This window comes from Elgaria multicarinata, chromosome 1, assembly GCF_023053635.1.
Source record: "Elgaria multicarinata webbii isolate HBS135686 ecotype San Diego chromosome 1, rElgMul1.1.pri, whole genome shotgun sequence".
Taxonomy (NCBI): domain Eukaryota; kingdom Metazoa; phylum Chordata; class Lepidosauria; order Squamata; family Anguidae; genus Elgaria; species Elgaria multicarinata.
This window is the reverse complement of record NC_086171.1, coordinates 18,902,633-18,927,915: the sequence shown is the minus strand read 5'-3', so window position 1 is coordinate 18,927,915 and position 25,283 is coordinate 18,902,633. Positions and strand designations below refer to the sequence as shown.

The 25,283-nt window shown below is 44.3% G+C and overlaps 1 protein-coding gene across 1 annotated transcript in view; it reads right to left on the bottom strand.

Moving 5' to 3' along the window:
- STK31 (serine/threonine kinase 31) overlaps positions 1–25,283 on the bottom strand; it is a 55,150-nt gene that overhangs the window by 16,813 nt on the left and 13,054 nt on the right. The window contains exons 8-17 of the mRNA XM_063147594.1: positions 24,173–24,288; positions 21,637–21,796; positions 20,052–20,174; positions 13,579–13,758; positions 10,415–10,531; positions 7,523–7,642; positions 5,879–6,010; positions 3,518–3,619; positions 1,824–1,904; positions 738–863 (exon numbers count right to left, since the gene is read on the bottom strand). Coding sequence (XP_063003664.1) covers positions 738–863; positions 1,824–1,904; positions 3,518–3,619; positions 5,879–6,010; positions 7,523–7,642; positions 10,415–10,531; positions 13,579–13,758; positions 20,052–20,174; positions 21,637–21,796; positions 24,173–24,288 — 1,257 coding nt within the window. The remainder of the gene's footprint in view (positions 1–737; positions 864–1,823; positions 1,905–3,517; positions 3,620–5,878; positions 6,011–7,522; positions 7,643–10,414; positions 10,532–13,578; positions 13,759–20,051; positions 20,175–21,636; positions 21,797–24,172; positions 24,289–25,283) is intronic.

Below are 25,283 nucleotides of genomic sequence, written 5' to 3'. Positions count from 1 at the left end.
TTTGAGGTTTCTAACATGAAAACTGACGGAGTTCTAGCATGGGATTTGAATTGGGGTGAGTTAAAAGGGGGGGAAATCGCCAAAAATCAGGGGATGATGGGATTTGCTTTAAGCTTGCCATGAATGTGGATATAGATGGCATCTGTGAGGGTGCCCACTTTCAAGTTTGTATCTGTAAAAATGTCAGAGTAAATCCCATTTCTGAAAATGGGGTATAGGATTTTCAAAAAATCCCAAAAAATCAGGGGATGCTCAGATTTGCTTCCAACCGGGCAGGAATGTGGATACATGGATAAGCTCTCATGGTGCTGATTTTGAGGTTTCTAACGTTAACAGAAAAAAAGTTACAGGCTTTTGGATTTCAAAGCAAGTCTACCGGGGGGGGGGGGGGGAACGGAGCTCCACAGTGAAGCAGAGTGGACCACTGGCGGATCGGCGTGGAGTGGAGCAGACCCGATACGGAAGTTGCAGATTGGGGGGTTCATGTACAGCCCTACTGATTTCTTCAAAATCAAAGATCAAGGATGGAAAAATTCCCAGGGGCTTAAGCTGCTCAGGTACCTGAACAATTGATGGTGGCATCAAGGAACTTGAAATGTGTTTTTCAGCTCAGCAGCAGGACTCACAGATGGTAACACTGACATCTGAGAATTTTACAGCATTCCAGCCTAGTCGATGGCAACTTTCATCAATAGTTTTTTTTTTTTAAAAAAAAAAAAAAAAGCTTAAGAGTATACCTTTAGGAGAACTTTTTGCCCTTGAACTTCTGAGCAAACCAGAGGGCGTTTTGTGCTCAGTTCCTTCATTGGCTCAGCATCTAGAAGATCACGCTCCAAACTAACTGTCAGAAGTCCTCCTGAGTTCTGGAGAGATTACACCAGTTGCCTTAGAAATCCCAACATTGCATAAATACAAACATGTGTGGATCATCAAACTAAATCACAGTATTTATACATAACCCTGGAAAAGGAGCCCTGTAGCACTGTTTAGAGTTCAAGGGGAAGGGAGGAGGGCAACGGGACAACTTCTCTTTCCCACCCTCCTAGAACCTTTCCCTTCTGTGCTATGACAGGCTCAGGCGCAGGGTTACTACATGCTGGAATGGGAGGTTCTACAAGGGGTTGGGTGTCCTTTCTCTTTTACTTCCTCCTGAAACATCCACATATAGAAGAGGAACATGGTTGGCACCCCCTACTATAAGCCAGCGTTCCTCAACTTAGTGCCCTCCAGATGTGTTGGACTACAATTTACCTCATCCCCAGACAGCATGGGAATGTGGACGATGAGTGCTTTAGCCCAACAAATCTAGAATGAACTAGGTTGGGGAAGGATGCTGTAAGGCAGGGATGCGGAACCTCTGGCCTATGGACCTAATTCGGCCTGTGGAGCTCTCCATCCAACCCACAGAGGCTTGGGCGGTCCTGGCGGAAGGTGATCAGCGATTGGTCTCCAGAAGGCAGGTGAGAGGTGGGCGGCTGCAGCACCCGGATGACTGCTGGAAACCCCGCACTCCCTCCTTGGCATGGGGATTAACCAACATCACCCTAGGTAGGCAAAACCACGAGATTTAGGGGGAATGCAGCACCAACTTGATTCCGTGAAGACAGCCCCAAGGACACATGTCCAAGAAGTGACTGCCTGTAACATACTACTTGGTCAAAGGCAATTTGGTCCCATGGAAAAAGGACAGGCAGTGTGAGAAGCATCCAGGAATTACCTGAACACCTGACACTGACGGGTTTTTATTTTATACTCCAGCAACCAGAATCCTGAACAGCCAGAAATTTCCTCATTTCAGCCAGAAGCAAAACAAAAAAACTTACCATATATTTCAGAATCCCTGCTTCGGGATGGAGGAGTGGCAGCTCAGGGAACCATTTCTGTACCAGATGATTAAGCTTCTCCTAAATTAGAGAGAAAATCCACAATACCCATCTCAGCATGAAAACAACGCACAGCAATACGTTGGAAACCAGATTAACTGACGTTTTATGCTGTAGTGCCGCAAGCAGCAAATTTGCAATACAGGGCGAGCATTTGTGGACAATTCATCTCCCCTTCATGCGTCACACCCGGATTGGTTCCCCCTTCCCCAAGGCAGTTGCTTCCACCTACCGATACAGGGGGCCATGACTACTCCACTGACCTAAAGAAAGGCATCTACCATGAGGTGAGATTATGGCTTCATTCCTGATCCCATTCTTCTGAGAAGAGCAGCATTTCTAGCCACACACATTTGGCTTTCTTAACTAGTCAACCAACAACCTGTCTGGTTCGCCTAGGAAGGAGACCGCTTTGAGTGAACAGCTGGACTTTACATTCCCCAAAACAGAAGATCAACAATTGTCTGCGCCTTCCTTTTTCCCAGAGCTCCTAGGGACAGAGGAACCTGAAACAATCACATCACCTGGCAAGGTCGCCCGCTCTCCCCCACCCGTTGCTGCCTCAACCTGCTTTTGTAACATCTTGCTGATTAACAGTTCTGAAGAGCCTGAAAGCTTGCATTTCTGTTGTGATCTTTGAATTGGCCTCGATGGATTCCGAGATCTTTCTGATGACAATAATGGCTCCTTGGCTTCTTATCTTAACAAGGGGCATGGTGAGAATTCAAAGCAGGAGTGCTTATGTAGTCAAGCACCCCTGGTCACGGTGGGGACAGCCCATTGTAAGCACACACACCCCTTACCAAGTATTGAAACAGAACACTCCCAAATCACCAAGCACTTTCAATCTGAGCAGGGGGACAATGGCCCACCCCTAACTTAAGGCATAATTGTATGCATGTTTAGACAGGAAAGTCCTACAATTTCCAGCATACCCTAAACTGAGCATACTGGAAGTTGTAGGCCTTTTTCTGTCTAAACATGCATAGGATTACGCCTATATTTGGAAAGGAGATGCCACCACAAAATATACTTTTATTATTCAGTGTTATTCATACCCAATTCACTATGAAGAGGATGAAAGAAATAGATGAAAGAGAAGTTTTGAACCACTTCTCCACACTCATGATAGGCTTTTGATCTACAAGTAGCGCCAATGAACACACCTTCACGCGATACACTGCAGGCATTATGCAGAGGTAGGCAACATGAGCTCCAGTGTGCCATTGGACCCCATCTTTCGTGCCCAAACACCCTACTCCTCTCAATTTTTAGTTAAAAATAACTTCATAATTTCTTACTAGCAGCTGAGATTCCTTCAAAGTAAATTGGGAGCCTCTAACTGCAGCCATCTTAATTTCCCATGAATGCCTCTGGGCAGGTTACTTGACCTTTGTGACTAGCCATGCCTACCCATGGCAGATCTTTTATGGGTCGGGCCCAGAAGTTTCCAAATGTGTCCACAGGGCCAAAGGATTGCCTACCCCTGGCATAATACATCTTGAGTAAACTCAAATGAACAAGCATATCCATGGGTGTTCACCCTTTTCAGTTTACTCCATTTACATTAGACAGTACATTATGCAAAGTCAACAATTCCGTTTCAAAAGGTGCTTACAGAATTAAATACTTACATATTCTTCTTGTTCCCTGTATATTTCCTGAAAGACATTATTTCGTAGTACATTGATTTCTTCTTTTAGCATTGCTATTCCAGACTCACTGTAATCATCCGACTGAAGGCAGAAATTTTAAAATTTATCACCTCAGAGGCTTAAGATATTCTTGTATCAGGTCATATAATCTATTACAAATTGAGAATGCCACTTCTTTTCAAACATACATTCTAGGCTAGAGCCACTAGATCTATCAAATGTATTTTCTTATTTTTCTTACTGATAAGGTTAATACCGATTTCTTTGGGGTTTTCGTTTTTTTACTTCTTGAAAGCGGTCTCAAGACAAATTAAAATATAGTAGCTCAAAAGGGCACAGGGACTCAATTTTATTGCCAAATTGCCATGAACATCACATCTTTCTCACAGACAGAACAACCTATTGATGATGATGAAGTAGTACTTTCATGTGTCAGGACTAATTTACAAGACTACCTGGCATTTCCCAATGGAAGGAACTTCAGTTGAGCAGACCAGCAGCAGTTCAATAAGTTCTTCAGCACTGGGGGGACCACACTCTCCATGGCCAAAGAGGAGGGGGAATGATGATTTCAGAGAAATTTGGTTTCCCAGATGGAAAAAGTCAAGTCATCCCTGGACCAAAAGCATTCTAGACTGGTTTATTCTTTTTTTGAAGGGTGCTTGTCCCCCAATGAACGATTAAAAAGTTACAAGTTGTGTCACAGTTCAGAACAAAAACACAACCCAGAAACAAAGGAAAATATGTATTGTTAACTTCTGGTTATATGATATTGCGAAGTTAAGACACGAATGACTCATAAAAAGATTCTGGCACCTATATTGTCACAACTAAGATGAGACCAAAACAACTTTTTAATGTAAGCTCTTTGGAGAATGGAAAGCTGTAAAATGTGTGCTTTTATTGTTCTGTTTCTCAATTTTGATGAAATTGCTTCACTTGCTAAACGTACGAGACATACCAGATTTAAAAGGGGATTAGACAAAATCAAGAAGGATAAGGCTATCAATGGTTACTAATAGAGGTGTGCACAGATACCCGATTCGACACGTTTGAAAATGCCCCTTTGCTGATTGTGCACCATTGTTCTGAGAATTACAGGCAGCCTAGAGGTGTCCCTAATAAGAAGCCAGTGAAGTCTCAGGAAGACAGGTGCAGTGGAAAGCGAGTTATGATGCTTGAAAACTAGTTTAAAGCTTTTTCATAGCAAGGCATAGTGGCATTAAAAGAATGGCCATTTCATGGTTCCATCCATACCCTCCCACAAAGCACAGTGATTGGAGCCCACAATAAAATGTTCCCCAGGATTAGAAGATGGACCTGACAGTCACTCAACCACATTCCCTCCCTCCCTCCCCCTGCAGTATTTAGAGAAACGAAATCAAAAGGCGCTATTTGGAGACAAAATATCTGCAGGCACATATTGTATCCAAAAGAGGACTTGGTCTGGAGTTACTTCAGTTCTGTTGACTTTGCAGGGAAAGCCATTTTGCCTTGGGGCCCAACAGAACCGGACTGAAATGGCCCAATTCTGCACTTCCCTAGCTACTAGTCACGATGGCTATATATTATCTCCAAGAGCGGAAGCAGCATAGCTCTGAATTACCAGTGGCTGGGGAACAAGACAGTGGGAGGCAGCTATTGCACTCCTATCCTGTTTGTGAATTTCCCAGAGACATCTGCTTGGCCACTGTGACAAACAAGAAGCTGGACTTGGTAGGCCTTGGGTCTGATCCAGACACAGAAATGTCGTTTGATTCCTCACCCTGTCCTTCCACAGCCCCACACTGCTTCTCACCCAATCATCTGTATTGTCTTTATTCATGCCATATCACATCCATGGGCTCCCCAGCCATTTCATATCACACCTGCACTAACTGCACCTGCAGCATTTCAGGGGCCTGGAACACCACAGGCCTTCTATTCCGTTGCTCCAGTGAGGAATCATGAGAACTCTCGTTGTAGGAAAATCTGAGCTTTGGTTATTTATAGACCTATAAGCAATCAGACGTGTAAGAACTGTGCACTTCCGAGTACTGATTGTCCACACTTCCCACCCCCCGTTGCATTTTGAAAAACACTCTGTCTGGTTTCAATATGTTTTCCAGACATCTTCTCTTTTTGTCCCTTCTTTTCTTTTTGCTTGATACTTTTTTTTAATCTAGTTTTGCTTGCGCTTTTATTTGTGCAGGCTTTATGTGAACCAATTAAGCCTGCATGTAAAAAAAAAAAGAGAGAGTTCTCAAGTGCTAGACAGTAGTAGCACCTTCTCCCATGCAGCCAGCTATTCGCTTTCATGGATAGTGAGAAAAGATATCAAAACAACACTTATTTCCCTACTTCTTCCAAGTTGTTTTTTTCTGCCAGCTTCCATCTCAGCTGAGCCTTCATGTTTTTCATTCCCCTCTTAATCCGTAACAAATCGTCAATGTTAGGACTTGTATCCAGCCACTCCACAATCTGTTTTTTGAACTAAAATGAAGACAAAATGAGTGAGAAACCGCTTTACATACTCCAGAAAAAGGAGGCAGAACATCAGGCCCAGGGGCAACACCTGGCCTGCCTAGGGTGCGCCCTTCCTCTGGCCCCATCCCTTCCCCTGTCCTTAGGGATGCCCATACGACATCGGGTTTATTTATTATTAAATTTATTTATTTATTAAATTTATATACCGCCCCATAGCTGAAGCTCTCTGAGCGGTTTACAAAAGTTAAAACAGTGAACATTAAAAAGTATACAAATTTAAAACCATCAAAAAAATATAAACAACAGTGTAAAACAGTATCCATTTTAAACAACAACAGTTCTGGGGTCCATTAAAAAAAAAACTTAGCATATGTTATTAAATGCTGTTAAATGCCTGGGAGAAGAGAAAAGGCTGCAGCAACAAGTGAGAGGACCTTTTCAGTGGTGGCCCCCCAATTATAGAATGATCTCCCCGATGAGGCTTGCCTGGCGCCGAAAAGATAACAATGTTGGCGCCAGGCGAACCTCATCGGGGAGATCATTCCATAATTGGGGGGCCACCACTGAAAAGGCCCTCTCCCTTGTTGCTGCAGCCTTAAGCAAAACCCTACATTTTCTCTGTAGCGGGGTGGCAGCAGCCAATCTCGACACAGAGGGAGGGCGTGGGGTTTCCTGCAGCCATTGGCATGCCAGTCCCTCCCCCTGTCCGGGCAGACAGTGACCAATCAGAGGTCGCCATCCACCTGGGAACGCCTCCGCCACGACACTGGAGCGAGGATGTGCTATATTCACCCTGACTTTTTTCCCCAGAGAGAGGCAAGTCCCTGATTTTTTAAAGTCACAGCTTCATGGGGAAGCCCCACAATGGCTGCGAGGTGGCTGCTGCACTGTATAACCGCTGCAACACCATTGCACACCCACCATGGGGCTTTCAGACCATCTAGGCAGCCCCCTCATCATTTGGTTTCTTGGCTTTTGTGTGTGTTTTTCCCGCCAGTCTACAAAATTGAAATGCCTCTCCTAAGGCTTAGTTACCATGGCAGTAAGAGCTGTAAGTTTCAATATGGTGGTACATTGGCCCTGCCTCTTTTGCCTTTGGCCACGCCCACCACTGGACGGCAACCCCCCTCCCCCTCACCAAGCACTTCTCTGAAACTGAATTCAGCCCTCAAGCTGAAAGAGGTTCAACACTGTTGGTCTACAGTAAATAAACCGGGAAGTGCAGAAAAAAACCCCTAGTCTATTCATTTCAAGAAACATTATTACTTACACACAAAAACTAGTTGCATTAGAACATTAGGATCTTTTAGACAGCAACTTAGCTTTAGGATAATACAAATATCTATTTTACAGGATTTACAAAATCATCATATGGGTAATCCGGAAGCCAGTTTTTTCTATCTGAGTTGTTCAGGGGTAATTCCTAGACCTCTCCAAACTGTTTTCCCAAACAAGTTTGAAATCATGTTTTGTTTTCATTTTGAACATACGATGAATAAACAACTAGGAAAAACTGACCTCTATACTGTCAAGATACTTTTGATAGACAGTATTTAAGAGATGTTGTTCTTGGCGGATCTTCTGCATAACCTCGTTGTACACATTTAAAATTATTTTTTTGTCAGCTTCATCTAGCTCCTAAATGGAATTACAGAGAGAGAGAGAGATAACTATATCTACAGTTGCATGAAGTTTGTTGATTTCTACAAAGATGTGGTGGCCATTCTTAATGGCCAAGCTTCTGATGGCTTATGAGTTTTTATTCGTAAAGAACATTAGGTAAACTTCAAATTCTAAAAGAGGCCATGAAGCAGTTTAAGTTAAGCCCGTTTGACATGTCTATGGTACACATACCCCTGTGTAGTAGGATCTTGGGTGTTATGTTTTTGATCATTGATCCCCTCAAGAATAATTCTCATTTGAATTCAGGCCTCCTGTTTTGTCGCAGATTGCAATAAGAGCAACTCATCGAAATGTTAATCATTATCAGAGGGTGGTCTTTTTCAAAAACAACAACAACACACAAACAGAAAAAAACTTAGCTTCTGTTCTCTGGAACAGTGTGAAATATAATAAAAATAAGTGAAGACCTACAAAACATGTATATTATGTCACTACCTTTGTGTTTGTACCTATATTACCCTCCCACCACCACACAATACTTTTAAGACACTATAAATTAAGTACAAAGGCCATTTGAATTTAAATAGTGAGTGTGAAGCCATGAAAAATATTTGCTGAGGAGGAGAGAAAAGGACAGGGCAAAGAGGATGATTTTCAACCCTCCCCTCTTTTTGCTCTCCTTGTGTTCCCCCCCCCCCATTATGTTTTCATGCAGCTGAGGCAGGACTGCAGGACGGCTTTTAATAAGAACTTTGAGCTAAAAAATGCCTGTAGGTTTTGCCCCCCCCCTTTCTTTTGACCATTTTTGACTTCAAGCTCCACCCTTGTGTATCAGTGTGGAGCTGGCAAGTGTGGCGTAGGGAGAGCCAGCATGGTGTAGTGGCTACAATGTTGGACTGAGAGTCAGGCGATCCGGCTTCTAGTCCCCACTCAGCTATGGAAGCTCAATGGTTGACTTTGGGCCAGTCACTGACTCTCAGCCCAACCTACCTCACAGGGTTGTTGTGAGGATAAAAATGGAGAGGAGGAGGAGGATTATATATGCTGCCTTGAGTTCCTTGAAGGAAAAAAGGCGGGATATAAATGCAATAAATAAAATAAATAAATAAATAATAAATATATCCCCGGAGCTTCTCCAATGGATGTCAAAAGAAGCTGTGCACCCCTGAACAAAGCATGAAAGCTGCCAGTCCAGGTCCAGGCCTGATTCAAAGTGCTAGTACTAACATACAAAGCCCTAAACGGATTGGGCCCAGGTTATTTGAAGGAATGCCACCTCCCATATGTACCTGCCCAGACCTTAAGATCATCCACAGGGGCCCTTCTCTGTGAGCCCCTGTCGAAGGAAGTGAGGCAGGTGGCTACTAGGAGGAGGGCTTTCTCCGCTGTGGAACGAGCTCCCCAGAGAGGTCCGCCTGGCGCCTACACTGTATTCTTCTTGTCGCCAGCTGAAGACCTTTTTATTTTCCCAGTATTTTAACATCTAAATTTAAACTTTGCTGTTTTAATTCTGTATTTTAATCCTATATCAATTTCTGCTGTGTGGTTTTATCCTGGTTGTGCTTTTTATATCGTATTTTGTATTTGGGTTTTTAGCTTGTTGGATGTTTTATTATGTTCCTAAAGGTTTTAATTTTTGTGAACCGCCCCGAGAGCTTCAGCTATTGGGTGGTATAAAAATGTAATAAATAAAAAAAATGCCACTGAGTCCCATTTCTGGTAGAAAGGCGGGGTACAAAATGAAATCAAATCAATAAAATAAAATATACGTGGCTTTTAAAGTAATGCAATACAGATGGATGACAACTGCGCTCTGATGCACATTTCCTCATCCAGCAAGCTGTAAATGAGTGGAAGCCTACTTGCATGTTTAAAAGGCACCTGGCTCCATGGAGCTCAGCCACAGCAACATCTCTGCTCCAGCAGCAGGGCTATTACTGTTTAGGTGTCCCTCACCTCCGCTATTATTGTTAAAATTGTCTGGAAGCAGCTCTCCAAGGCTTCCGGCTTGAATTTCCGGCCCTACCTGGAAATGCCGGGAATCGAACCTGGAACCCACTGCATGCAAAGCAGGTGCTCTACCCCTGAGCTATGGCTCCTCCCTGCAAAATGGCCTAAAGCACTCACTAATGCCAGGCAGTCTCCCATCCAAGTATTAACCAGGATTGAACCTGTTCAGTCCCTAAAATCAGGCATGTTCAAGGTAGTGTGGTCACAGACGTTAAGAGGCAACATGTTATCAGAGCACCTGTCCAGCCCTGGACAAAAACACCCATTTTGAGGAAGAGCTGGGAGAGAGGGGGTGCATTTCCCCCCTCCCCAAGAAACCAAGGTCTTCCTACATACTTCAGTATACAGAACCCACTATGACCCTCTTTCTAGGGTCCCTTTTGGCACCAAGCCTGTCCCTGACATACCCACTCGTACTGACATACAAGGAGAATGCGAAACAGAGGACTGGGGGGGTGGGAATGAAAGATGTCCCATCAAAACTCAACAGGAAATAAATAAATAAAGCAACCACAAGCAATACATCAACCATAGTTCAGTCACACAATGGCAAGTGGACGGGAATACAGAATAGTGACAACCATGTAAATCACATTTTCAAGAGGGAAAAAGTCCTCAAGTAATGAGTAAACTGGTTGCAGTAAATCCTGGACAATGTGCCTTCTTACATTCTAATGAAACATTCTGGCAACATGTGTTCTATCCAAAAAACACAATGCCTTTTAAAATGCAGAAGCAAAACGCTTTTCTTTAAAAAGAAGAAGAAAGCTAACTTACCGTTAGGAAAATGTCCAATTCTTCAGAAATATTCAATTCAATTTTCTTGAGAACATCATCCACGTTTCCAGCGACATCCTCAGATTCCAAGGATCTATCCAATGTCATGTCAAAAAACTTGAAGGCAAAGAGACAAGAAAGGGGGGAATATCTATACAAATATTAACAAGCTATGTCAGCAAGTAAAGAAATACCTGCACAAAGATTGCTCAAGAACGTAACACTGACCCTGTTCAGACGACAGGCTAAGCCACGGTGGTTAAGCATTTTGAGTGAAACCATGACTTAATGTATCGTGCGCATGGTGGCTGCATAACCATGGTTTCAACACTCTCACTAACCATTTGCTGCAAAAGGGTTAGCGGCCTAACCATGGGTTCCACTTTGATAAATAGAGTTGTTCAGAAACCTTGACCCCTTTTCTGTGTGTCACTCACACAGAGCAATAGACGATGTCCCACAGCATGCTCCTATGCTGTTCAGGGCACTATATCCCAGCCTTCAACTCCCATCAGCCCCAATAAGCACAGCCAATGATCAAGGAGTTGTAGTCCAAAGCATGTGGAGGACTGAGGGTACTTGGGGAAAGCCATGATTGTTAAAATAAAGTTGCAAAGAATTTCTGTTTTTAGTCCAGGTTAAATCTGTAACACTGGTGTGCGCTGTAACAAACCAATGTAGAATATAATTTCATCTGTTGTTTTGAGATAAACTAATTGCAAAATTCAGTGCTGTTGTCTCTCTTGTTTCCTTGATAAAAAAATAATAATCCTAAAAACATGAGTCTATTTAGAACTACTGATGTAGTTAAGTGACTACTTTTATGTGCCAGTTTTAACTACAAAATGTGTGTTCCAACTGCACAGGAATACACTTTTTATAGCTGTTCAGTGCTGAAGAACATGAGAACAGAGAAGGCACACTGAGTCTATTTTATGTGACGGTATTACTGTCATGGCCCTGTTATCCTCGGACTGCAGAGCTGAAGGGAAGCGCACGCCGCCTCCCAGGAAAAAAAAACTTCATCACAAGGAGGAGTGGGGGGAGACCAATGCAGCTACACCCATCAGCCAAAGCAGACACTCTCCAATGCTTGCTTTCCTCTTTCCTCCCCTTTCCTTTTTCCTTTTGTTATCATGGCCAGGGATGTGCAGATTTCATTAAATGTGTTCCGTCGGTCTTTCAAAGATCGTCAAGCATCTTTTGTTTCGTGGTCCGCTCATTGAGGGAATCAGTGTTGGTTGTTTTTAAGGGATGTACAAGAATTTTGGTCCACTTGTATAAGGGCACATCAGGGCAAATCTGCCCAGAAGTTAAAAAAACAAAACAAGGTTTGCAAATCCACGGAATCTGTACAACTTGGGGAAAACTGGTCCATTACAAAGACTATAGGTCAGATTCATAGAAATCCAAATAAGTCTGAATCCATTGGGGATTTCTCTGACATCCCTAACCATGGCTATTAGACTGCAGGAAGGGAATGTCTTGGTTTTCAATCTCTGCGGAGAATTTATACTTTTTAAAGATGATTTAGAAGCGATTGCCAGTAATTGAATGTTGTAAGCCCCTCTGAAAGTGTTTCATCTGAAGGGTGATTATCTATAAAAATGGGCCGCCCAGATATCCTGCTTCCAGCCAAAGCCTACAGAGCAGGGGCTCTGTAACAGGAGCTGCCTTGGTCAAGGGTGGTGAAAGAACGTTCTGATCAGCTGTGTCCATGTGCGAGCGACATCAGAGGAATGCTATGTTCTCAGTCTGTGTGTCATGTTCCTAGAAAGCTTCCCAAGCATGACCCCACATTTTAAATATCGAGCAGACAGTTTGAAAAGCCAGAGAGAGGCTGCTCAAGAGAAACTTTTTGGGCCCCCTACTGGGATCCCATGTAGGTTTTGCCAACGAAACCAACTCGAGAATATGTGTACATCGACATTCAGTGTCGAATAGGTAGGGATGAGGAGAAGGCTATCAACAGCTACTAGCCCTGATGGTTATGTGCTACCTCCAGTATCTGAGACAGTAAGCCTGTGTGCACCAGTTGCTGACGAACATGGGTGGGAGGGTGCTGTTGCACCGTGTCCTGCTTTGCTGGTCCCTGTTCGACAGCTGGTTGGCCACTGTGTGAACAGAGTGCTGGACTAGATGGACCCTCTTTTTATGTTCTTACTCCTTCGTGTCCTGTTAACACTCAGCTCACTGGAGTCCTAGAGGTTGTCCGACCCTGGTGTGCGCATGGGGAGAGCCACTAGATGGTCTGTGGGTGCCTACTGAGAGCTTTGTCTTTTTCTTTTTTTTTGGTCCACAAGCCACAAAGGGCCATTTATGCCTTCAATTTTGCACGAATTACACAATTTATGGCTATGATCAAGTGTGAATCACAATTTCCGTAAATGTTCCCAGCTGCAAATTTGCGCAAATCAGGATTTGCGCAATTTTTTAAAAAGCAGGACACTGCAAGCGTGCCCAATTGAGCACATGCAGAGCCGCACCAGCTCAAAGGTCCGTGAGTCTGAGCCTCCAGGGCCTGAGCTGACCAAAACCTGCCGAGCTCCACTCCCAAAACAGATTCTTCCAACGTGCCTAAGAATAGTCGGCAACATGAGCAGCCAATCTAGCCAACCTGTTTCTGACACCGAAAGCCAGCTTCAGGGTACAAAATGGGAAAATGATGGGATTAAACCAGACAGGAAACCTCCATTGAATTCAGAAATGGTAGCTGTCAGGAGGGCCGAAGGCAAGCCTCCGTTGCCAACTGAAGACAGTGGGGAACAGTGGGCCAACCTATGAAAGTACCACTACTGCCTGATGGTCTTTCCCCCTCTGGAGCCACCCAAGTCAGACCTCAGAAGGAGTTGCCTGTATTAAGGGACCCTGAGACACTTCAGAGAGATCCTGGGCCTTTGGGGAGACGGTCGCGGACCCTTCCCCAGTGAGCCCCCACAAGTAATTGGAGGCAGTTGCCAAGAGGCCACCTAGTCAACATCTAAATGTTCTGCCAGATGCAGAAGTGTCCACCTGAGGAATAAGGCCTGCTCATAAGCAACTAACTGAAGTCCCCATTCATTTCAAAGGGTCTACTCGAAGTAGGGCGGTAGCTGAATTCTAACCATGATTTGAATATGACTGAGCTTTAGTTCTTGCTTAAGACAACACAAAGTCATCTTTACCTGAGTTATCTTGTTGAAACATGTCACGAGATCTCGCAGGGAAGCATCTGTGGCGTTCCTGACCCGATTGAATTCCTGCAGCTTAGCATTCTTCCACTCAAAGAACTTCTCAAATGCTCCCTCAGCACTCTCTGTGTCACCAGCCGCACCATATGCAGCCTCCAAAGATCCCTGCAACTCCTGTAGGATGTAAAAGGAAAGAACACCAAGATTGGGAGGGATGAAGCCTATCATAATAAAAGAAGATGCATCTATCTGTCCATCAGCACCAAGACCATGAAACTTAGAAAACTGCAACCTGGCATGCAAACTGAGGGGATACTAGGGTTGTGCACCTTGGAGTTAATTTGTTTTAAAAATGAAATAATTTAAAGTCATTTATATATGCCCATGTGGTTGAAGCCTGCAGTAACATCTTCAGCCACTAGGGGCAAAATCCCCAAACTACTAGATTTATTTATATTTATTTATCATACTTATACCCCGCTCCTTAGCCAAAAAAGGCTCTCGGAGCGGCTTACACTTAGGAAAAAAGACAGTCCCTGCCCTCAGGCTTACAATCTAATAAAGACATGACACACAAGGAAAAGGAGTCAAGGAGGGAGGGAGGGAGGGAGGGGAGAGAAAGAAAGAGAGAGAGAGAGAGAGAGAGAGAGAGAGAGAGAGAGAGAGAGAGTCTAGCAGGAGCAGGCCCCGATGTTACTTCTGCCTGCTCCTGTCCCCTCGGTCCTTCTTCTTCCCCACGGGGCCAAGATGGCAGTTTGCCCTGGGGGGGGGAAGAGTCCAGCAGGAGCAGGCCCCGATGTTACTTCTGCCTGCTCCTGTCCCCTCGGTTCTTCTTCTTCCCCACAGGGCCAAGATGGCAGTTTGCCCTGTGGGGGGGGGGGAAGAGTCCAGCAGGAGCAGGCCCCGATGTTACTTCTGCCTGCTCCTGTCCCCTCGGTCCTTCTTCTTCCCCACAGGGCCAAGATGGCAGTTTGCCCTGTGGGGGGGGGAAGAGTCCAGCAGGAGCAGGCCCCGATGTTACTTCTGCCTGCTCCTGTCCCCTCGGTCCTTCTTCTTCCCCATGGGGCCAAGATGTTGTTGTTATTATCATTTCTATACCACCCCATAGCCGAAGCTCTCTGGGCAGTTTACAAAAGATTAAAAAATTGAACATTAAAAGTCGATACACAGAATTTAAAAACATAAAAACCAGACAGCATACAAAGACAATATCCATTTAAAAATAACTCTGAGTTCTCAACCAGATCTAAAGATAGATCTGGGGTTGATTAAAACTCAACATATGCTGCTAAATGCCTGGGAGAAGAGGGAAATCTTGACTAATTGGAAGCCACCACTAAAAAGGCCCTCTCCCTTGTTGCCATCCTCCAAGCTTCCCTAGGAACCGGAGGAGGACCTTGAATGTTGAATGCAGTGTACGGGTAGGTTCATGGCAGGAGAGGTATTCTGGCAGGTATTGTGGTCCCAATCCCTGTAAAGCTTTATAGCAGTGGTTCCCAAAGTGGGCAGTACTGCCCCCTTGGGGGTGGTAGGATTGCATCGGGGGGCGCTAAGAGGCAAGGTGGCGGCAGGGGGGTGCTAAGAGGCAAAGGGGAGGCAGGGGGGCACTCAAGGTGGTCTTTTCCGAGAGGCACCTCTCCAGAAGGTCTTAAAACCCAGGGACATTTTTATGCGAGAAGGTAGTTTGGTCCCAAGCCATATAGGGGAAGAATCCACACATGTATTAATACCAATTAAGAAGAGTCCTTTTAACAGTGAATTGAAATGTTTCAAAAGCACCAAAATGCTAATGAAGAGACATACCCTGCTTGGTGTGTTCTGCCACGCCGGCTGCAAAACAGAGGTGTTCGCTCTCTTTTCCCTCCCTCTCTTGGCAAGCCTGCGGCAAGTGCTTCAGATTTTGAATAAATATTCAATTAATTGTTACTGTTTTGAATTTTATTGTTATTATCTTCCTTAGTGGGTCGTTGAAAACCGTTATTTTGAATAATGATTTTTATAGTGTAGGGTTGGGGGCACTGGGCATGAGTTTATGGAACCAAGGGGGCGTTTACCTGAAAAAGTTTTGGAACCAGTGCTTTATAGGATAAAACCAGCACCTTGAATCAGGCTCAGAAACATGCAGGCAGCCGATGCAAGTGGACCAGAATCGATCTTATATGTTTGAACCTCCCGGTCCCCATTATCAATCTGGCCACCGCATTTTGCACAAGCTGCAGCTTCTGAACAAGGCAGCCCCATGTAGAGCGCATTGCAGTTTGAAGACAGGAGAGATTAGGGACCACTCATTCAGGAGGCTATAAGGGTACACCATGGCAGAGCTGTGCCCAGGAGTGTCAGCAGTCATGCCTCCACTCAGATGGGGCAGACACAATGTCTCCGACTGTGACAACTGTGTAAGTTTGCTTGAAGGCCACGCTGTATCAACCATGGGCTATTCCAACCCACACAAAGCATTTGCTAGTCAATAAATAAAGCAGTGAAGGAAAATACACAGAAGTAAGCAATCAGACATTATAAAATGAAGCAACAGAGCCAGTGATGGACTGGGGCTCTTGGTTCAAGTCCCCACTCTGCCATGAAGCTCACAGAGAGACTCTGGTCCAGTCACTGACTCTCCAGTCACTGACACCAGAACTGGAACAAACCTGTGGCCAGTTTAATTAGCAAAAGGAGGGCAATTCAATGTTACAATATCCAGGATCTCCCCAAATCATCTACCTATACACCATCTGGGGGAAAAGACAAAGATGTAGTATGTTCAGGAAGATCCGAGATATACAAGGATATTATCTTTTCTTGTGCTTTTAACATGTTGGTTGTTTATTATGGTTTTAATTTTTGTGAACCGCCCGGAGAGCTTCGGCTATTGGGCGGTATAGAAATGTAATAAATAAAATAAATAAAAATAAATAAATGGGAACGATGGTTCAGGGGCACACCAGCTTAGATTAAACAAACGCTCAAGCTTCGCCACTTAAAGAGAACATTCGATCCACTCAAGCGAAAATATCAGCAGCAAGGTAAGCCACTTCCTTTCCCTTGGGACAAACTACAAGATGCGACACAATTAAAAAAGCAATTGGATCACCACACTTTTTATTTTCACTGAAATGCAGCTGCGGGAGAACTTCCAATTTGCTCAGAGCAGCAGTAGGATATACACGTTTAATACAGAGATGGGCAGCTTCTAGGGGTTCAGAAGGCCACATTGCCCCTATTCCCCTGCACCTGGAACCAACTGGGGTCATATCCTACCCCAGCCGCTGAAATTGCCATGGCAGCAACTGCAGCAACATGGGGGGGGGTGTGGCAAAAATGTGATGGGGCCTGCATGTGGCCCATGTTTTGATTTCCCCACCCATGTCACCTGCCCATTCAAACCCGCCCTCCTCCCAGCTACTGTTTGCTATTGAAGAGAAATGGCTAAATACCTCCCAAGATGCAAATAGACTTTGGGGGCGGGGTTGTCTACACATTGTCTTTGCCATGGGGTGGCTCCGAATCCATGCTATGTCAGTTATATGACACAGCCGCTGATTCGGAGCCACTCCGGGGCAAAGAGCCGAAGATGCGGAGCAGAAAAGTCAGGGTCTTACCTTGACTTTTCCAACACCCAAGCAAGGTCTTCCCCATCTGTCCTCGTTCGGACGCTGCTCCAGGGGGCATTCCTAGGCGGAAGGCGACCTGCCATTGGTCACTGAAAACCATGGGAGGGGGTGGGCCCGGAGAGCCTAATGGCCGCTGGAAAGCCCACGCTGCCTCCCTCCATCTAGATAACTTGCCACCACCACCCCAGCAAAACCGTGGGGCTTGGCAGCAGAAGCTGCCAACCCAGTGCCGTAAAGCCAGCCCCTTGAAGTCCCCAGCAGCTGCATTTCAATAAAAATAATAATAAAATCAGTAGAGAGTTTTAATGGTGGATGTCCAGAATAACACGCAACAGGTTTCCAATGATGCGAATGGCCAAAAACATATTCAATAACGTGAAGCAAAGGCAGATGGTAGGATACCCTCCCGGTAGGATGTAAGTGTAGGAAGGAAGGAACTGCATTAAGAGGTCTGCTAATTCTTAGAACTAGATGAAAAGGAAGAGTCAGAAAAGAAACTGGAACTGGATGCATTATCTGAAGTCCACCCACAAAAGGGGATGTCTCATATTGCAAAAGAAAGGTGCTTGCAGAGCTCAGGAAAGAAAGCTACCAGAAGCTCTAGTTATGGCCCCATAAAAAAGGAGACGGTACAAAAAACACCCAATTATATGGCCCTATTGTGGACTATTAGGTACAACGGAAGAGAGAATTTCAACATCAGTATTCACTCAAGACTTTCAACATTTTTTTGTTGGCGGCACAGATAAGTTATCAAATAGAAAAGTATCTATGTGAGCACATATCTGTCGATTTTATTCCTTCTTCTCTTAAAGCCCTGTAGAGCCAATCTTGTTTTTCACTTTTTAAGGTGTGGTCAAGGTGTGGTTTACAGGGGCCCAAAACTGACCAAGGGTGCTTGGTCAGTTTCAAGCACACTCGTCATATTTGGGTTTGATATACTTATTCCTCTCTTCTCTGAAGTCAAACTCGGGCGAAAATGGTTCTAGTGGTTTGTAGCAGAAGTTGGCAAAGCACAGCACAGCACAGCACCAATGTCACAATCCCACCTTCCCTTCCCAATTCATGGAGAAGTTGTACAACCTTATAAAAAAATATGGTAGGTTTTTTTTAAGGCACAAAATCAACCTTAAAAAACATTCCCTGCAGTGTTCTAAAAGATACTTAAAAAGAAGCAGTCCTACTTCTTGAAGCATTAGTGGAGGAAAAGGGCAAATGGCTGAGTAAGTGTTAGCACTGTTGTGAATATATATTTTACAAAGCAAAGCCCATAGGCATTTGGGCTCATCCCAAGGAGGAAAAAAATCCTTTGAAAACTACCATCCTGAATTGTGTTTGTACATATCCCAATTATAAATGCTTGAAAGGTTTTAATAACTTTTCAGATACCCATTTCTAAAACCTAATGGTAGGCAAGTTTATTTTTACTTAAAACACAGCAAGCTTGCAACAAGGGTCCTTCCAAGAAGAGGCATTTATTGTGCAGCCTCGTTCACAGAATTGTACAGGCTCCAGATGACTTCAGCTTCTATTTGCAGCCTTCCTGTATTTTCCCACCCCCCCTTCTTCCATTTTTTTCTCAGCAGGAAAAAATCCCTTGAGGAAAAGACGGAATACCTGGGTTAGGCCTTTTCATTGTTAACATTAGGATTCCCCTTTATCTGCAGGTTCAAACTGCCAAGAATATGGGACAATGCCAAATAACAATATTTTCTTTCACAGAACTTGATAAAAGCTTGTAAGACACCCAATAAAATTCAGGGCAAAACCTGCCAGTATTCATTGCCTACGTTGTTTGCTGCAGCTCTCCCACAGTACTAGAAGATGCTCAGAGGCTGCCATCTTGTGGCCACAGGTTAATGTAACACCTGCATTAGAGGAAAAAAATCCCTCTTTACATAGAGCGTCATCACAGGGGGGGGATCGCGTTTCCTTACCGGTGCTTCTCCGCCCGTGCTTTTGTTCTTCGTTATTTCCTCTTTCGAAAGAGGAAGTAAGCAACATGCACGTGGTGCATTCAGTGGGCTGTTTTGATCGTGCTGCTGCTTCTCCTGCACACGGCAGGAGATAGCGGCACATTTCATTTTTTAAAAAAAAGTCAGGTCTATTTTGCAACGGAAAATCAAGCTGAAGGAGGGGTGTGTGTGCAGGAGGCAGATGTCATCATCTAAAGGATGCACGCACATCCATAAGTGGGCAGTAGCGAGCGTGTGATAAAACGCTCATCTGATGAACCTCATAGCCCTAAACGTCTATGCCAGGTGAGCTACCCACCTTTGGACAATGGGAAAAGATGCAGAACGTTTTGAAAGACGATGATTTGGTGAATCAAATAGGCTGCCCATCCCACAGATAGGTACAAAGTGTGGAGTTGTTCGTGACACACCCAAAACATTATTTTAAGCATCCTGACCCACGCAGAGGGCTCTGGCTGATTAACACCGTATGACATGTTCGCGTACATGAAATTCTATTCTGTATGTGTTGTGTCTGATCATAAATATACACAAAACCTATACAGAGTGGGGGGAAGGGATAGGGTGGAGAGCAGGAAGGGGGGAAAGAGAGAAAGAGTATGTGTGTTCCAGACTAGAACAGTGAGGCACCAGAATAAACCCTCTCCTGCCACTCTCCAGGGAACCACCAGATATGGTAGAATACAGCATCAATCTGCCTGCAGAGAGAAGGAACCATCAGGAGGATCACATGGCAGGCAGGCCCTTCAACGTTCCTGCTTCCACAAACCAGTTCCAGTACAAAAGTGACTTTTTTTAAAAAAAAAAAAAACTTGAAGAACTACTTATAAAAACAAAAAAATTCATAGATGACAGGGGTGAGTGCAGCTCTGTTTCCAACCTGCAATGTTTCTAAGCGCTCAGAAAGGGGCAAATCATTCACTTCCACAATGAATTCTTCCACGGCGGCGTACAATTTCTGCTGCGCTACATTCCTGTGTTGAATCAAGGTTTGTACTTGGTCCTGTGCAGAAGGAAAAGCAAGATCAGGGAACGTACATCTGAAACTCTCACTTAAGACACAGGGCAAGAGACCAGTGATGTGGGGAGTGGGGTAGCGTAACTCCGCAGAGCAAAATAAGAACTATAGTCCACACATTTAAGTACCTTGACGTTTAGGAAGTTATGCACTCACTTGAAGGATACATACAGGGTAGTGAACCAGTGGCCCTGAGATGCTGTTGGGCTCCAACTCCCAACAGTCCCAGCTAACTTGGCCAATGGTGAGGCATTGTGGGAGCTGTAGTCCAGCAACATCTGGAGTTCACAAGCAGTGAAAAGTCTGAGGAAGCACACTCAGTGTTTGGTATAGATGTAGGGTCTCTCCCAGGCTGAGCAGAGGGGAAATCTAATCCATGCATTAGTAACAAAAGCTCTCAACACTGAGAACCAAAGTGTTGGTTTTACTCTTGTGTAAGTACATGCAGCCCCAATTCAGATCCTGACCGTGGCACTCTGGGGAGGTAAACCTCCCATTTCCCCCCACCACCACCATGAGGAACAGGTTTAAAAGAGGGAGTGACGCCTTCATTGACTTACATTATTAACAATGGTCATTTATAGTGCAGCTTTTGCACTGCAAACGACCAGTTAATAATGTGATTGTCATAGTCAGTACTTTCTGCATTGAATTTCCTTCTGACCTCACTGTTTACAATCCACTACATGTACTGTATAAAAATTTGAAATTCTCCATAATACTCCATGCATCTGACAAAGTGAAGGTCCACAAAAGCTTATGTCATGATATATTTGTTAGTCTCTAAGGTGCCACAATACACTTTGCTGTTTTTGCTGCAAGACATTAATTAACACAACAACCATCTGGAAACTGGTACGCTGGCTAGTATGTTTGTCAAGAGTGACAGTGAACTTAAGTTGAGAGAGGAAAAACTCTCTGGAAAATCCTGATTTGCATGTGAGTTTATATACACCCTAATTGCATACTGGCATGGATCCAAGATCAGTTTGCCACTTTCGCTGCAGCTACAAATACTGTTATCACACACCTGCTTACAATGCAAGCTAGTACAGGTCAGATTGTAGGAGAGAGTGATACAAGCCAGGATCTCAAGCTGTACGTAACAAGGCAGATAACTAGCACATGCCGAAGCATTCTTTTGGGAATTCTTATTGCTTTATCCAAGTTCCTAGAGGCCCCAAGCTACAGATGTCCTTTTTTCTTTAGCCAGTAATGTAGAAACAATGGGGGAAATGGGGGAAGATGCAAGGATGTCTTGCAATAGCAGACCACAAAATCCTTTCTCTTCTGGGCAAACCCCTCACACTGCTACAGATCTAGCAGAATTTCATCACACATTAAAAGTGGCACATCTGAACTTAAACCCCGGAAAGATTGCTTAAAAAAAACTATAAACAAAAACAAAGCCCACAAACTAGGCTGTTACAGATTATGTTCCACACACCACATATTTGCATAAGCGTATTTCCTCTTGAGAAGCGTTATACTCTATCCAAATCGTCTCCAGCTTCTCCAAAGCTAGAGGAGCGGCAAGGCATCTTTCAATAACCACGTTTACAGCTTCCGAAAGGTCTTCTCCAAAACGGACACCCATACTGTCTTGCCTGGTGAAAAATATGTGAAAATGAAGAGCGAGAGAAAAACGTTTGAAAGGCCACATAAATTGTTTTATGCCTATATTTCTTGATGTATATATTTATGCCTATATTTCTTGATGTATATCTATACCTGGAAAAATGGTATGGAAAAACTGTAAGAAAAATTGTTATTTTTTACAAAATAAACACTGGAATGACTTGTGCCATCCACCCTGTTATGCCAAGCTGTCTGAATTTACATCCTTTTATCTAATATAGAAGGAAACACAAAAGGTTTGCTATAGTGCAGACTGCCATATTAGAGTACTGGCATTTTTGGTATAAAACCTAAATGTGACCCAACGTATTATTTATGGCCGTAGCAATGACGCCAAAGTCTGCCAGCCTTCCTTCTCCAACCTGATGACCTTCAGGATAATTCGATAAACGCAAGGTATCAATTCCATTTTGTACCCATAGGAGACTGTGGGTCCGAAACGCGTCACATTTTGTTTTTTAAATAAACTACATCCTCTGTTCCACCCCTTTGCCTTTTTTGGCTTATGGTTTGAGCTTTCAACAGCCATCCAACATCTGCCCAGCTGGGACATTCAATTTAGAGCACGCAGATTGTCAGAAACAGGAACCTTGCATACGTGCTTTGCCTTGCTACTTGTATGCTGCACCCAATGAAGGTGTGGCTCGCCTGGCATCCTGCGTCATCCCTTTCTCCCAGGCGAGCTGCACAATGTACAGTTAATCTATCTAAATGTCTTCATACTTCTGAACTTACCTCTTTGCCAAAAAAGAAAAATCCCAGACAACGTCCCAACCTGCAGCCAACCTTCAAAAGGCAGGCATTGTCACAGCGTGGCTGCGTTCGGACATCACTTTAAGCTATGATGGGTTAATAATCTACTCATTGTAGCTTATTTTGAAAATAAGCTACTGTTATCCCCCACACGATCAGTCAAATAAATTACTGTGCATAGCTTATTAAGCTACTGTGCATAATCTGAGTCATCCCCCGCCCCCTGTCCTGTTGCAGTCCTTTCACCCCAGTAGTGGTGCTGATTCACCCCCTGACAGCACCGCAGAGGCCTGTTTTAACCTTTTACAATATCCCAAGAAGAGGAGAGATTAATCAGCGTTTCCAGCATCACCCTGACAACTGCGGCGGGGGTGGCTCTAAAGCCCTGGAAGTATGCAGGACTGGGACCAAACTTCATACACAGCCTCCCCTATTCAGGAGGCACCCAAGACACCATCCAAACCCTGTGCAATTACACACAAAGGAGCAAAAAACCCAGGTGCACCAAAAAGGGAGTGTCACAAATAAACCCTTGGAAGCTTGCAGGATCAGGACCAAACTTCATACACAGACTCCCCTAGTCGAGAGGCATTCAATGCACCACCCAAACCCTGCGTGATTACACGCAAAAGAGTGCAAACCCTGGATGCACCAAAAAGAGGCGGCACAAATAAGCCCTTGGATGTTTGCATGATCAGGACCAAACTTCATACACAGCCTCCCCTAGCAGGGATGCACAAGAGGCACATTGAAAACCCTGCGCACTGACAAAGCCACACGAGCGAAAGCACCTTTTCACCAAAAAAGGAGATGGCAACTATAATGCCATGGAAGTTTGCAGGAGCAGGACAAAACTTCATACACAGCATCTCCTGGCAAGGATGCACACAAGGCAAAATGACCCTGTGCAGCTGCCGCCACCCAACAGTGTTGACACTTGGGGAGATTGCAGAGAGCACTGCCAGGGGAAGGGCTAGGGTGGGGTCAGGCTGTGAGCACAATCGGTTGCTAGGCAGATCAAAGAAACATGCAAACTGGCTGGAGAGCAGTAGCAGCAGTTTTGACCGCTCTTTCCAAGCAACTCTGTAGGTGACCAGGATAACTCACTGTGACCACCACACAACATGTTAACCAATGATGGGTTCAATAACCCACTCTGCAGACAGTGGGTTTTCAGAGTGGGTTATTTTGGTGAAATAAGCCATCGTTGGTTGAAAAACTACCAAAACATGACATGATGGCTTGTTTAACCCATCATAGATTATCATGATGTCTGAACTCAGTCCATGTGTAGAGTCTTTAAAAATAAAACACTTCGAGGTACCTAGCAAGGCTTTCTCCAAGCCCTAACCCCCAGAGGAAAAGGATATCTATAATACAATTAGAATCTGAGTTCTCTGACTATTTCTGACAAGCAACTGTTGCTATGCTAATGATTTAACAGGACCAATTTTAAGACTGTTTTAAAAGACAGATTCTTCTCCAAGTAATCCTAGATCAGGGGTTTACTATCTTTAACTTCCAATGTGGCTCACCAGACTAGAAACCCACTGATGGAAAAGGAGTTTAGTTTAGAAACATGCACAATCTACCTCGCCTGTTTCAGCTTCTTGAACTTGGCAGCCAAGCTTCTCACTGTAGTTCCTACATAGGTACAGAGAACGCTTTCAAAATACTCAAGGGATTCCTTGTAACCTTTCTTCTCTTTCTGCATTGGAGAAGAATGAAAGTATTAGCCCAGTAGCACCTCACAATTTCTGCAAAATGCCAAAGGAGAACTAAAAAGCGACAAGAAGACCCATATGCAAACATGGAATTAAGAAAAGATGGCGGCAGCAGGAGATTTGGCTTTAAGAATAATTGCCCTCTAAAGAGCTCGGAATTACAGGCACTGGATTGGCCAGACAACCAGCTTTTCATCCAAGAACTGTTCAGAAGCGCTGATCTCCTTAGAGGTGAGCTCCTCTAACCAAAAGGCGAAAAACAGATGTAGCTGTTCCATAAATTGTTTTCCTCAATTAGGACAAAACACTTTTGAACTGTGGTGTGGTGTAGCTCACACACAGAGATTTTCGCTTCATACACTTGTATGGAATAACAGGATTGGAAAAATGTATGAAGAAAGCGATTATTGGCCACTAGTGATGATGGCTCTATGCTACCTCCAGTATCAGAAGCAATGTGCCTCTGGATACCAGTTCTTGGGGAACATGCGCAGAAAGGTACTATCACGCTTATGTCCTGCTTGTGTATTTCCCTCAACAGGCTGGTTGGCCATGGTGTGAACCGAATGCTGGACTAGATGGACCTCTGACCTGATCTGCCATGGCTCTTATGTTCTTATGTAAGGGGAAACAATCTAGAAAATGGGGAAACTGGCACAATTGCAACTCCACCTTCCATCATATTGCCCCAAGGACCTGGAAGGCAGCTTTCCTACCCCTTGTGCAGGGTTGGGAAAATATAGATCTTGACCTACTGCTAGATTATTAAGGATTTCTGCCCCCCAATTGTTTAACAACAGTAGGAACAAAATGACCCCTCTCCCCATCCTAAAACTATACTGATGAAATGAAGAAAGCTAGTTGTTATTTGCATGGAAAAACGATGAGCTCCATTATTTCTGAGTTTAGAATTCTTTAACTCTAACTATAGCCTGGTTCACACTTAATGATAGCCCAATGAATTGTTGTGCCAGCGCGG